This window comes from Myxine glutinosa, chromosome 7, assembly GCF_964187855.1.
Source record: "Myxine glutinosa chromosome 7, kmMyxGlut1.1, whole genome shotgun sequence".
Classification (NCBI taxonomy): domain Eukaryota; kingdom Metazoa; phylum Chordata; class Myxini; order Myxiniformes; family Myxinidae; genus Myxine; species Myxine glutinosa.
In genome coordinates this window covers 53,380,732-53,395,797 of record NC_136267.1, presented here as the reverse complement: position 1 = coordinate 53,395,797, position 15,066 = coordinate 53,380,732, and the positions used below count along the sequence as shown (strand labels likewise).

General features: G+C 41.9%; 1 protein-coding gene across 6 annotated transcripts in view; it reads left to right on the top strand.

Annotated features, from left to right (window-relative positions):
- Positions 1-15,066, top strand: part of UBA6 (ubiquitin like modifier activating enzyme 6) — a 134,609-nt gene that overhangs the window by 108,020 nt on the left and 11,523 nt on the right. For all 6 annotated transcript variants that reach the window (XM_078781707.1, XM_078781703.1, XM_078781709.1 and 3 more), the window contains exons 25-30: positions 2,851-2,914; positions 6,314-6,383; positions 6,894-6,965; positions 10,369-10,489; positions 10,610-10,803; positions 11,073-11,200. In XM_078781707.1, coding sequence (XP_078637833.1) covers positions 2,851-2,914; positions 6,314-6,383; positions 6,894-6,965; positions 10,369-10,489; positions 10,610-10,803; positions 11,073-11,200 — 649 coding nt within the window. The remainder of the gene's footprint in view (positions 1-2,850; positions 2,915-6,313; positions 6,384-6,893; positions 6,966-10,368; positions 10,490-10,609; positions 10,804-11,072; positions 11,201-15,066) is intronic.

The following is a 15,066-nucleotide window of genomic DNA, read 5'->3' as shown; positions in this document are numbered from 1 at the left end:
AAAAACAAATGTAAAATTGAAAACAAATACCGAGTTTTAAGTTGAAGTTGAAAACTTGAAGTTGAAGTTTTAAGTTGTAGTTTAGTTGTAGTTTAGTTTAGTTGTAGTTGTAGTTTAAGTAGAAAAGTTGAAGTTTTAAGTTGAAAACAAAACAAAACAAATACAAACAAATACCATACCATATCTATGGTTGCTGAAAGCAAACACAAAATAGAAATGATGGTAAGGAAGATTTTTTTAAAACTATTATAATGTCAACAAAGGGAGGAAACAAAACCAAATGTTTGAAAATAACCCGAAAAGATTATACCGTGAACTAGGGAAACAAAAGAAAAATGTAACATTTTCAGAAGGTAACATTTTCCTCATCTGTCGTGGATACATCGTTAGATCTTCCATGGTGAAAGCCTTTCACCCCTCCTGTTTAGCCTGCCTTGGACCCACTGAGCAACCTCATTAATGAGCAAGGGCATGGATGCGCACCATAACATCCAATAAGAGAACGTCCAAAGAGACAGGGAAGTAGGTGACGCATCGACTGAACATTGATGATCGAAAACTCTCTGCACCAAACAATGAAAAATTGGCAGGACAACTGAAATTGGTGAAACGGTTTTCTGACAACGTCCAAATGGAATTTGGGCTGGATAAATGTGCTAACAGCAGATTCGTACAAGGTAAACAAAAAAAACATGTAATAATTGACCTAAATACAACAATACAGGGTCGAGTAAAGGAGGCATCATACAAGTACCTTACAGAACAAGAGGGCCACCAAATATGTCACAAACAAATGTGCATAACAATTGCCAAAGATTACATTGTAGAACGAGGCTGATCCTGAAAAACATGCATCTCCCCGAGAAGGAAAATTAAAAGCCATTAAACAACGATCAGTACCAGTATTCCAGTGCAGCTGTGGAATAATATACTGGCCACAATCAGAAATCAATAAACTAGCTATCGTACATGAGGCTCCTCATCATCCACAAACTGTTCTACAAAAATCCATGCATTCCGAGAATGTACCTGCCGAGACGAGAAAGAGGTAGTGGCCTAATGGAACTCAACCAAGTTCACAGAACGACAACTGTTGGATTGGCTGAGTATGTGAAAAGTGAAACAGACCACCGAAACCAATTTGTACACAAACACAAAGACAGCAAGTCAGAAAAAGTATCCATCACCCACCAAGCAAACAAAAATCCAAAACGGGTGAAAATGGAAGATGTCACACATGAAACTGAAACAGCAATGAATACAGCCCTAACGCTTGCAAAGAAGACAAAAGAGAAATATAAAACGAAATATCAACAGATATGCACCGGCAACTGGGAAAACGATAAAAGAGCAGGAAGGTATATTTTAAAAAAAAGGGTGGGACAGACTGGGCATAGACAAAGAAGGTTCTTTGGAATGGCGAAGAAAATGTCAGCTCAACTGGGATGGGGAACAAATCATAATAAATGACCAACACCGAGGACACTACACCAATGGCGTTAAGAAAATGGAGCGACTGAGTCAATCGGACAATTGTAGATTTTGCAAGGGAGAACCAGAAAGTATGGGTCACCTCCTATCAGGATGTTAGAAAAAAACTCGTCAGAACAGCTGTACACACAAAGGCACAACAAAATATGTAGAGTAATTCATCAGCACATCTGCAAAAACTTCAACATCCCAGTTTCAGAAAAATCATGGAAGCATGAACCAAAATAAATCATTGAAAACAAGTATGTAACGCTCTACCATTAACTTCCTGATTCGGGAGCAAGGTCTGTGTCGATCGTATTTCAAAATCATAATTGTATTAAGGAATTTCTGAAATCTCCTTCCTACCTTTCAACACCTGCAGGAACCCCAAAACGTTCCACAGAAGGTTATTATATTTCCTTTTCATAAAATATGTAACTGTCATGGTTACTAAATGCATCTTCCTGTCATGTGACCAGATCCTCAGCTCTGATTGTTGTACGTTTGTGGGGATGTACGGACAGATAAGCGCTGTTCTAGACGGCATTGCCTTACGGGCTATGCCGTAAAAAAATTATACAAGTACTGAGGGTGCCCAGGGTCAGTCGGGTCATGAGTACAAGAAAAGCACATGCTACCCTCACTCCACACTCCCTGCCCCACCCCCTCCCCTCCACTCCCATGTGAGGGTGGGGAGTAGATTTATGATTTTCGTCTGTACTGCTGGGTCAATCTCCACCAAATTTTGGATACATGCAAGGCGATTATCTGTATGTATGTGTGTATGCCTGTAAATCATAGGGAAAAAAAACAACAACATGAGACTGCTCGACAGCATGAGACTGGGTAAGAACTGGCCTCAAACAAGGAAATGAGGCAGTTTGGCCCACCATTGCTGTGTTGCACTCTTGGGTTAAATTTTGCGACAGCTTTTAACCTCAATCTTCTTGATTGTTTACTAAAATGTAAATACATAACCCAATCTTGATCCGGTGATCGGACTTGTACATTATGACATTGTCTCCATGATTTAATACCACATTACTGGAGGATTATATGGATACTAAAACGTTGAGATGATGGCTGCCAAATCAACACAGTATTTTGGATTTGAATTTGAGATCCCAGCTTCGTGAGTCATGTGCTAAAATGGGAACTTGACCATAAGTAGCATTTGTAGTTTTGGTTTGCCTCTATACTGACCATGTTTCCATTGACAATGTCTGTCCTAAAACATACATTTGGCTTTTGGAAAGCTGTAGGACTTGGTCTTGGTGGGGATGGAAACCCCCCAAAAAAATTATTTTTGAAAAGTTTGGTATTCAAGTTATCCTTTTGTTTACCCATTGCTAAACATGTATTATTTTTATTCCTCAGCTCTCTTCTGGCAATCTCCCAAACGACCTCCTACTCCACAGACCTTTGACCCAAGCGATGAACTGTAAGTTTTGTTCTCGAAAAAACCTCTATGCAAGACTGTGAGCATAGACCTTGAAAAACAAGTACAAAAAGTTTTAATGAAAACAAAAGCCACGTCGATGTTACACAATGCCTAGATGCAGCTGTGCCTATAACGTCGATGTTATAGGCACAGGACATTCCTATTGATTCGATTACTTGATGTTATTTTTGTGCAAAGTGAAAATATATGTCGGCAATTTCCCGTGTGTGGCGACGAATTTTTAATATATCTCGGCATTTTCCCGTCTGTTATTTCAGGCGGTGTATGACTGACCATGCCGCGATTTTAAAATATATATATCTCCGCAATTTCCCGTGTGAGCTATGCTCCTCTCTCCACATTATTGTGACGACGTATAAATTAAATATTTCATCGTGACGATTGTCATCAAATGGACGAATTTTTAATATATCTCGGCATTTTCCCATCTGTTATTTCAGGCGGTGTATAACTGACCATGCCGCGATTTAAAAAAAATATATCTCGGCAATTTCCCGTATGTGGCGACACGTGAACGAAGCTATGCTCCTCTCTCCACATCATTGTGACGACGTATAAATTAAATATTTCATCGTGACAATTGTCATCAAATGGACGAATTTTTTATATATCTCGGCATTTTCCCGTCTGTTATTTCGGGCGGTGTATGACTGACCATGCCGCAATTAAAAAAAAAATATCTCAATGGACTTGAAGTTACAGGCCTTTGAGAATTCATTTCGTTCTATAAAGGGCAACTTTCATCGGATTTTCTTCCCGTTTTTTTTCAACCGAGTCTAAAACTATGTTAGCGACTGTGAAAAATGAAATGATATATCGAATTTGATTTGAAATAAAACTGTGTGAGAGAGGAAGACACCACGGGCCTACAAAACAGGCCTCAAAGCTATGCGAGTTAATAAAATGGTGGATATTTGTTTATATGAAGCCTCTCCCAAAATGGGTGGAGCTATGGTTCCCAGAATGGGTGGAGCTTTGAGGTTTTGTCTTCTCTGCAAGAACAACAACAACAAGAAGAAGAACAAGAAGAAGAAGAAGAAGAACAACAACAACAACAGCAGAGGGCACTCTATTAGCAGCATCTGCGACGCGGCTAAAAATTTTGTGGGGAAAAAACTTTTGCTGCAAATTATCTGTAGAATCATTCCACTTACCTTGTCACTTATTTATTAAATTGATCCCCTGTAAATAATGTTGAGGACATGCAAACCAATGCACGATTAATGAATTCAACTTTCAAAAATACACCTTTTTGGAGTATAAAAAAACTTAATGGCTGCAATTGCAGAAAGTCTGGCACATCTGATTTCAAACATAAAAGGGCCTGACATCAAAACCTCAAATCATACACATTTTCAACTAGAATGGCACTAAGTGGAGAGCATACCTCTGCCTGTTTGGCCATATCACTCACACACCATATCACTGTGCGACACACAGGGAATTACCAGTGAACTGGTTTTGTCCAAATCCAACCATAACGTTTTGAGATATCCTGCTATGTTTGGTTTTTGGCCCTATCTCCCAATGGTGAAGAATCACTTAAATAATTAAATAATTCTCATATCCGAATCCATATTCAGATCTTCACCAAAATCGAATTGAATCGTCCTTGTCGGACACCCAACCGATCCACCAAGTTTCATCCAGATCCGTCCACAACTTTTTGAGATAGACTGCTATATATCGTTTTTGGCCCTATCTCCCAATTCTGAAGAATCACTTTAAAAAATTAGAGTAGCCGGATTCGAATCCGGATCTTCGTCAAAATCTAATCATTTCGTCCTTGTCACATACGCTACCTCTCTGCCAAATTTCGTCCGAATCCGTCCACAACTTTTTGGGATATGTTGTTCACAAACGGACAGACAGACAGGTGGGGGTGAAAACGTAACCTCCATCCACCTTTGGTGACAGAGGTAATTAAATACCCACCTCTGACTGCTCACAAGAGATTTCTTAATAACTGCTTCCGGAAGTCATTGTCGAGCTCCCCTTTTGCATCACACTCCACGGCAAGAGCGAGCTGCTCACTAAGTAAGTAATGTCCCTTCCTGGTGTCGATGCAATTGCTCACTTCTTAGGTTTGGAGTTGTGATTTGGCAGTTCATTTTCACAATTATTCGTGATATATTAAAAGCAGTCATGTTGGAAATGCCATATAGCGTTCTGGCTTCACCTGTCTGCTCTCGGTTTTGATCCCACAAGTGTTGAATTGGGTTTAAAACTATCATCCAAGTGCATCTTCAGCAGGGAGTGCCGCATCTCGGCGTACATCCATCATTCCTTGGATGAGGACATAAAGCCAGCTATGAAATTGCATTTTGGTTGTGAACGTTAAATATTCCATAGTATCTCTCTAAAAGTGTGCACCATTGTGAGATGTTAAGTTGGAATTACGTTCAAGGTAATAACGGTGTTAACTCCCTCCTTCTTCTCCCTCCTTTTGCTTTAAATATTTCCCTATTGATTCTTGTCTTTTTGCAATTGTTTTCATGTATTGTTATGCATTATGTTTTCCACTCTGTCAAAGCGCCTTTGGGCTTCTTGAAAAGCGCTATACAAAATAAATGAATTATAATAATAATTATTATTATTATTAACACATGGAAATGGGTACATAACAAGATTAAGATAATGGGGTGTGGATACGGCACAGGCATGATGGGTGTTAGTCCTCCTCTTGAGAATGCTCTCGAATATCCTTGGAAGGCCAAATTCTGAAAACATTCAATATTCTTCTTTGCAAATATTTTATTGCCCTTCATAATCTAGCCTGGTGATCTAGCCTTCAAGCCTGGTGTTGGGCTAGCGGCTAGGGTGCCAGCTTAGGATCCTAGGATCCTGGGTTCGAATCCCGGTCGATCGCTGAATTAACGCCAGGGGGGGTTGACTCAGCCTGTCATCTTTCCGAGGTCGGCTAATTGAGTACCAGTTCACTGGTAATTCCCTGCTTGTCGTAAAAGGCGACAAAAAGGGTTGGTGGCAGGAAGGGGATCCGGCCGTAAAACATTGCTTCAAAAAGGGGACCAAAAAAAACAACAACAACCACGGTCCCCGAAAAAGGCCAACCCCCGCTTTGCGGGGAAAAATGGCCTCTAAAGGTGGTTTTTTAAATTTAAATAATCTAGGAAAGTAAAACCTGATGCTATTGTATTCCCTGTGTTTGCACATGACAAAAGTTCTGGAATGTCTTGCCTGGTGCAGCTCAAACAATCTTCACTTTTGTATACACGGCTCATTCGAACACTTAATTAAGATAGTAAAAGGGATTAATATTTTCAGAAAGAGGAGTAAATGGTGACACGTGTAATTTGGATTTGAAAAGTTGTACATCGCGTGTGCCAGTGACACAATGTTGGGCCTTTTCGGTTGCAGGCACTTCACGTTCATCATGAGTGCTGCACGACAGCTCGCAGCTGTGTGCGACATTACATTCTCCGACGCGGTATGTAACATCTTCGGCATAATTTTACTCACCTCAGTGTTTTCGTCTGTAGTACAGCAAACGTAAAACTCCTGCAGTACGGCAATTTTTAAAAAACGTGGCGAGGTGCTTTCCTTGATTGCACAATTGGATTAACAAGCATTTTCAATTGATTGAAAAATCATGGCTGGAGAATGACTTTGACTTTGTGATGGGATGTTTTGAGCTCATTATTTTTCTGGTGGTATTATTTTTGAGAGGTTTATCACATATCCATTGGAAGCGAAAGCTGCAAGTGACTGTTGGCTGTGATCAGAATACGCAAATGAGTAAATTCACTTGCTTGAAGTATGCACACAAAAAGTACTTTGTATCATTGTCAACTCTTTAATAAATATCTAATCCCTTTAACTGTTAAAGTTGTAATTTTGATTTTCAAAAAAATTCACTTTTATACCATATGGAAATTTATTGTTGCCTCAGATATACATTTGGTGTTGGTTTTTTCTTGTCGTTATTATGTATTGACAGGACTTGGCACAACATAACATTCTGTCCATCCTTGAACGAGTAACCGTTCCAGACTTCCAGCCCTCAGATAAGGTATGGAGCACATGATGGGCCTTGGAACCGAAAGATTAAGCTGCTTTTACTGATCCTGTACAATGAACATAAAAGACTGGAGTCACTAAACAAAAAGTTATTACCTCCACCACCAACGGTGGATGGAGGTTATGTTTTCACCCCTGTCTGTCTATCTGTTTGTTTGTCCGTTTGTTTGTGAACAAAATATCTCCAAAAGTTGTGGACGGATTAGGACGAAATATGGCAGAGATGTAGCGTATTTGACAAGGACGAAATGATTAGATTTTGGTGAAGATCCGGTTTCGGATCCGGTTACTATAATTTTTAAAGTGATTCTTCACCATTGAGTGATATGACCAACCAGGCGGAGGTATGCTCTCCACTGAGTGTCGTTATAGTTTTTTTCATATGTTGCCAGCCAAGTTTCCAATGTATACAATTTTTAAAAAATTACCATGTTGGTTCCTTTTAACGATGCTTCCATCTGAATTTAAAACGAGAACGGCATGAGGTAGAGCGCATACCTCCGCCAGGCTGATCAGTTTGTTTTGTATCCCACTGATAGGCCTGATCTGGATTCGGACCTAAACCAAAATCTAATTGGCTTGTTCTTGTCACCTAACCAACTCGTCCACCAAGTTTAGTCATAACACGTTCAAAACTTTTAAAAATATCATGTTATATATCGTTTTTCGGCTGATCTCTCAATGGTGAAGAATCACTTGGCATATTAAATAATTATTGTATCCAAATCCATATTCAGATCTTTACCAAAATCGAATCGATTAGTCCTTGTCAGACACCTAAACTGTCCACAAAGTTTCGTCCAAATTCGTCCATAACTTTTTGAGATATCGTGCTATACATCAGTTTTAGCCTGATCACTCAATGGTGAAGAATCACTTTTAAAATTCTCTGATCCGGATTCGAATATTCACCAAAATGGAATTGGTTCTTCCTTGTCACATTTGCAACCTCTCGGTCAGGTTTTGTCCAAATCCGTCCACAACCTTTTGAAATATCGTGCTATACAGTGCATTTTTTTAGCTCTTTCACGAGCCTCGATTCAGTATACAAAAAAAAAAAAAAAAAAAAAATTTCAGAAAGTATTCAGACCCTTTCACTTTTTTCACATTTTGTTATGTTGCAGCCTTATGCTGAAATCGTTTAAATTCATTTTTTCCACTCATCAATCTGCACTCAATACCCCATAATGACAAAGAGAAAACAGGATTTTAGAAAGTTTTGCAAATTTATTAAAAATAAAAAACAAATATCACATTGACATAAGTATTCAGAGCCTTTGCTATGACACTTGAAATTTAGCTCAGGTGCTTCCCATTTCTCTTGATCATCTTTGAGATGTTCCTACACCTTGATTGGAGTCCACCTGTGGTAAATTTAATTGATTGGACATGATTTGGAAAGGCACACACCTCTCTATATAAGGTCTCACAGCTGACAATGCATATCAGAGCAAAAACCAAGCATTGAGGTCGAAGGAACTGCCTGCAGAGCTCAGAGACAGGATTGTGTCGAGGAACAGATCTGGGGAAGCCTACAAAAAAATTTCTGCTGCATTGAAGTTTCCCAAGAGCACAGTGGCCTCCATAATTCTTAAATGGAAGAAGTTTGGAACAACCTGGACTCTTCCTAGAGCTGGCCGCCCGGCCAAACTGAGCAATCGGGGGAGAAGGGCCTTGGTAAGAGAGGTGACCAAGAACCCGATGGTCACTCTGGCTGAGCTCCAGAGATCCTGTGTGGAGATGGGAGAAACTTCGAAAAGGACAACCATCACTGCAACACTCCACCGATCTGGGCTTTATGGCAGAGTGGCCAGACGGAAGCCTCTCCTCAGTGAAAGACACATGAAAGCCCGCTTGGAGTTTGCAAAAAAGCACCTAAAGGACTCTCAGACTGAGTAACAAGATTCTGTGGTCTGATGAAACCAAGATTGAACTGTTTGGCTTCCATCGAGGGGGGGGGGGGGGGCTGAGGCTTGGGGGGAGGGTGGGAGTGGTTGAGGACTTTTGTTGGGGGTGGAATTGAGTGTTTGTGGTGGAAATGGGGTTTGAAGGCTAGGAGTGGGGAGGGGATCGATGCCTTTAGGTTGGGAGTGGGAGGATGGTAACTTGGGGTTGGGAGGTGGAGGTTGAAGACTTGGAGTTTGTGGGGTGGGAGAGGGGGGTGTTTAAAAATTTCCGCATAGTTGTGTGTTAAAATAGGAGCAGTGAGTTAAAAGTGAACTTGTAGGCTTCACCATCAGCCATGACCTATGACCCACTGGACTCACCATATAGCAAAGCTGTCCTCCAAGGCCAGCCAAAGACTGGATATACTCCATTATTGTAAGTAATTCCTTGAAATATCAGAACAACTCAGCCTGTAAGGCCTTCATCCATAACTCAGTGGAGTACTGCTCTTCCCTATAAACATGGGCCCCAGCATCACATCGGTCTCTCCTGAATTCTGTGGAACTTGCACCTCTCAACTTTATCAGCATTTCTGGTGATTAGGCTGCTGAAGCACTTGATCTTGTTGCTCTCATTGCAGACAGGTTGTAACCTCTGTTTTTTACCGCCCTCCTCTGATCATCCCCCTCTTATTACCCAATTTGTCCAACCCTCCCCAGCTCTCCAAACACACACAGGTTCTTCCACATACTGGCTAAAGTCCCAAAATCCAAACTTTCCACTCACCTTTGCTCTTGTTCCTTTTCTCTCCCGTTTATGGAACTACGAGTAGTAATACCCGCCACCTCCGGGAGCGAACTATGGTGGCAATACTCCTCCCTTAGGCAGGCATCAGTGTTTAATTTCGAATTGCCTTGCATACAAACAGGTAGGCACACAGAAACATAATGAGGCTTCTATTTTGTACAGTCCACCAATAAAATGGACAAACAAGAAAAGAAAATGATGACAAAACTTGCTGATTGTGCTAAGTGGCATGAAAATACAGCTTCCTGTAGGTGAATTATTTGCAGTCGTAAATAGACTAAAAGAAGCATATACGCAGGAGGACAAATTTTAGTTTGAGATACATCGAGTTTGATGCCTGGTGTTGACTTAGCGGTTGGGGTGCTGGCTTGGGATCCTAGGATCCTGAGTTCAAATCCCGGTCGATCGCTGAATTAACTCCAGCGGGGGTTGACTCAGCTTGTCATCCTTCTGAGGTCGGCAAATTGATTTCCAGTTCACTGGTAATTCCCTGTGTGTGGCAAGAGGCGACTAACAGGGTTGGTGGCGGGAAGGGCATCCGGCCATAAAATATTGCTTCAAAAAGGGGACCATGGTGCCCGAAAAAGGCCAATTCCCGCTCTGCAGGGGAAAATGGCCTCTAAAGGCGGTTCCATATATCGAGTTTCGATACATTGTGCTTTTCGGTTTATGGGATTTTCTCCACCTGCTTTTGCTCACAGCACATCATCACGGATGAAACGTTGAAAGCTGATCAAATGAAGTCTGGGAGCAGCAGTCAAGAGGAGGCCCTCGCTATTGGACTGCTGTCCCAAGCCATTGACCAGGGAATGACCAAGCAGGGTAAGTTTTGAATGTCATCTATCTAAGATTCTATGCCTTTGTGTCTCATAAAGCAAAAACGAAGAAACCAGCATCGTGTTATTTTTGTTCCACGTTCTTCTCTGGAATCTCACCTGAAAGAACTCCTCCGCATGACGCCGCTCGTCTTCGAGAAGGACTGCGACGCCAATGCCCACGTGGACTTCGTCACTGCCGTGTCCAATTTGAGGGCACGCATGTACGGCATTGAACTGGCAAGCCGCCTTGAGACTAAACGTATCGCTGGACGCATCATACCAGCCATTGCTACCACAACTGCCACAGTCTCAGGCCTGGTATAGTCACTCTCCATCCACCATGACGTATTACTAGTTATGATAAAATACATCGTCACACAACCTGGCTCGTGCCATCATCAATATTCAATCTGATAGGATACGTGAAGTGACATGGCACGAGCAATCGCTGCCTATCAAATGATAAAGAAAAATATACATAATTCATGGACCACACTGTAGAATTGCTCAATACGAGTCCATCATTCTCGCCTTTTTATCGACTCGCTTATCCCCGTTGAAACTTGTCGTTTATTGTGTTTTTGCAGGTTGCATTGGAGATGGTCAAGGTTGTTCAGGGTGCTGCGTTAGGGGCTTTCAAAAACTGCTTTCTCAATCTCGCCCTTCCCATCATGCTCTTCTCCGAGCCAGCACCAGCGATTAGGACACCGATCAGGTTTCGAGCTCGTATTTATTTGCAGATTTTATTTTTTGTTAAATCCAGGTTGTAAAAGCTGCTTTAGTCCATGGGCCAGGATCCCAAATTTCCAGTATCGGTACCACCCAGGGTGACTAATTCTCTTTGGTGTTTTTAACTTGCTATATGTCTCTAGTTTGCATTTTGATATGATAGCCCTTGCAGATTCACAGCTTTTAGAGTTTATCACTTCTTGTAATGGACATGCCCCATGGATGATAGGCACGAACACACACTTTACCACTATCCTTTATTCTCACACCACAATCTTTCTGTGAAGAATCAGTTCAGTCACAGACAAGCATAAAATACCACATCGGGATCCTTTCTTACCAGTATCACGAATGTAGGCAGTCATTCTCGTACATAAAGGCAGATTTTGTAGATGAAGTGGGTTGTTTTCAAAAAAATTCGAACTTAACTAAACAAAATATTTATGCAAGTTGAACAAAATATTTATGTTTTTGTCAAGTCACACCCTGTGACAAATCGGACTCTAGGTTTCCTGTTTTAAGCAAGGTCTTTGACTCAGTAGAATCAACATGCATCCATGACACTTTTTCTTTGGCTCTTAACATTATTAAATGAAGTACAGTTTCACGTTTCTGTTTGTGCATAATTATGCCACCAAGTTATTCATCATCACCATCATCCATATCAGTCAGTTAAATCCACTTCTGGCTCTTCTTCACTGGCTTGGTTGCTGCACGTTTGTCTTGCCACGGGTGACAGCAAAGACCAAATCACTGCCAAAAGAAGTGGCAAGACGTTGGACTCTCTTGGAGAGATTTGCACAGTCACACTCTCCAGTCAGCAGGGTATACAGGAATTCCTTGACCAATTCGGGAATGACACTCTGCTCTGTATTGGGTGGCCATGCTTGACTGACTGACGTCTTGCTTCTTGATCTGGTTCCTCAGCTGCATTGCTGCTTTGGTTAAGACATCTCCAGAGCTGGCAGTCCTTGCTTCTTGCAGATCCTTCTTCATGTTGTGGGCTTGTTTGGCAAGATCATCCATGGAAAGGCTGTCTGGATAGAGGAGAATCTTTCCTTTCTCATCAGAGACAAAGTGGAGTGATCCTCCCAGCTCACTTTCCAGCTTACGACGAACATGTTTCTTCGTTGAGGGTTTCATTTGGGTGATGCCATGTGCGTTCATGGATCTCTCTAGCCTGCCTGTGAGGTCTGTCATAGGCAGTATTTCAGGATTGGGAAAGAATTCATTCCTGATATACAAGAATTGTTCCTCGTAGGCTTGTCTCACTGCTTCCTCATACTCTGCATCCTCTCTTTGTTCATTCTCCTCACCTGCACCAGAGCTGGCAGAAGACTCGTCTTTTGTGTACAGTTTGTAGCAGGACTTGTGGTAATGTCCCTCTGCAGCAACAAGGTCTCTGCTCAGTAAGGCAAGGATTCTTGGATCCAGTTTTTTGGTTGCTGCGTTGCGAACCCTGGCATCTGCACGTAACTCAACACACTGGATGAGGAGTTCCCTTGTATTGTGTCCTTAGGTATCTGCTCGACTTGTTGCAGAAAATGCAGATTTTATCATACACTCTTGATGTACCTGGCGCATCCCTAGCTGATCTTCTTGAACTGACCTCTCCAGGTTCATCTTTGGGGTCTTTGGAAAGGAGAGAGTCAAGAGACTTCTTCATGGTGAAAATGCTACGGCATTTGCGATGATACTGCAATTGTGGTATTTGTCCTTCTTCAATGCCTTTGGCTATATCCAGAAGTGGAGCATGCTGTCTGATCTCTGCAGCCCTGAGCAAAGTGTTCCATGAGTCCAGATCTTGTGGTGACACCAGGGAGTCGGAGTCTTCATTAGAGCAATGAATGATAGTCAGTCCGCAATTAACTCTTCCTAGAAAAAAATCTGAACGTGAGTACACAATTATCCAATAAGTACAGACAAATAGGAAATGCATTTATTTTGCTCTGATGCTTAATAATTACAATATAGTAGCATTTCTCACATGGTTTTAGTTCTGTATTGACTGAAATTAGATGTGATCTTTGCATACCGCAAGATTTAAATGAATTACGCAATGCCGCTATTGGGTGAATTTGAAGTTTTTACAAAAAACTGACAAAGCTGCCAGTGTGGAAAGGCTATCACATCTTAATGTAATTATATTGACCCAATAAACATTTTAGTACCACTTAGGTTTGGTCACCCCAGGTGGTACCGATATCTGGCCTGGCCCATGGACTACTTCATCTGTGACATAATATCTGGCATGTGGTACTTATTTGTGACCAAATATGGAGTGTTTTTTTTTTTTAATTGTACAGTAATGATTAATCTCCTCTGGAATCGATATCCTCTTCATCCAGGATAATAGTGCAATGTCTTCACCAGAACATAGGATTGGTATCACGGAGGTTACGCATTCAAATCCAGCTGTAAGGAAACAGTATTATTGAGGATTTTCATTCTATGCTTCTGGAATCCCAGATGGTCCTGGTAGAATTAGCATATCGCTGTTGGGTTGATCAAAACCTAGCTGGCTCAATGACTTTCAAGGAGGGTTTATATGCCAAGAGGGCGAGTTAATATTATATTGCCCCGTTTAGTCTATTGTTGTGTAATGAGAATCTGCGCAATACAACAACAACAACAACAACAGGCATTTTAAGGCCATTTTCCCTGCTCGAGCGGGGGTTAGCCTTGCGGGCCCCATGACAATCTTCTCCATTTTGCCCTATTTTCTGCATCACCCCTTGTTAACCCTCTTGCCTGCATTTCTTCTTCCACCACTTTTAGCCAAGTCTTTCTCGGTCTTCCCCGTCCTCTACTTCCTTCGACATTCATTTCCATCACTCTTCTCAACCAGTCACTTTCATCCTTCCTCAACACATGACCAAACCATCTCAACCTGTTTCTCTTCACAGCATCCATCACAGGCTCTATTCCCATCATCTTTTGCAATTCATCATTTGTCTTCCTCCCTCTCAACGATTCTCCACACATCCACCGAACCATTCGCATTTCCACCCTTTCCAGCCTTCGTTGCTGCTTATGTTCATTACCCATGTCTCGCTCCCATAAATCATAACACTTCTCACACATGCAGCATACACCTTTCCCTTCAGCTTCAACGACACTCCCCTCCTCGTCAGCACGCCACTCAGTTCCCGAAACTTCTTCCATGCACATCTCACTCTTGCAACCGTTGCCGAGTCAGATCCACCTTCTCCATTCAGCATGTCTCCTAGGTAACAAAATGTTTTCACACCTTCCAGCTTCACGCCGTCTCCAAGATCCAAATCAACTTTTCCTCCATCTGCAGCTCCCTTTGTGCACACCTTACACTTGAATGTAGCTGCCACACTGGTTAATGACCCTCAGACCACTACATTTTTGATGAACCCACTCAGTGCACATTGTACATTGAAAGGAGTTCACTCCGACACCCTTCCTGCACACAGCACACGGCCACTTCCCAGTTCTTTCCACCTAACCACATGCTTTACCACTTGCCATAACCTTCATCTTTCCGATATTCACCTTCAGACCTTTTGACTCCATACATTCCTTCCACTTGTTCATCTTCTCCTTCAGTCCATCCATACTTTCCACAATCAACACCAGATCATCTGCATACAGCAACTCCCACAGTAAACCCTCCTTTACGTTCCGAGCCCGCACCTCCATCACAGCTACAAATAGTAGTGGACTTAGTACCGACCCCTGATGCACTCCCACCTTCACCTCAAACTCACCACTGTTCCCATCCTTCGTCCTTACAGCTGTGCGCGCTCTTTCGTACATTGCCATCATTACTCTGATCAACCATTCCTCCACTTCTAACTTCCTCAACGGCCATGTCACTACTTC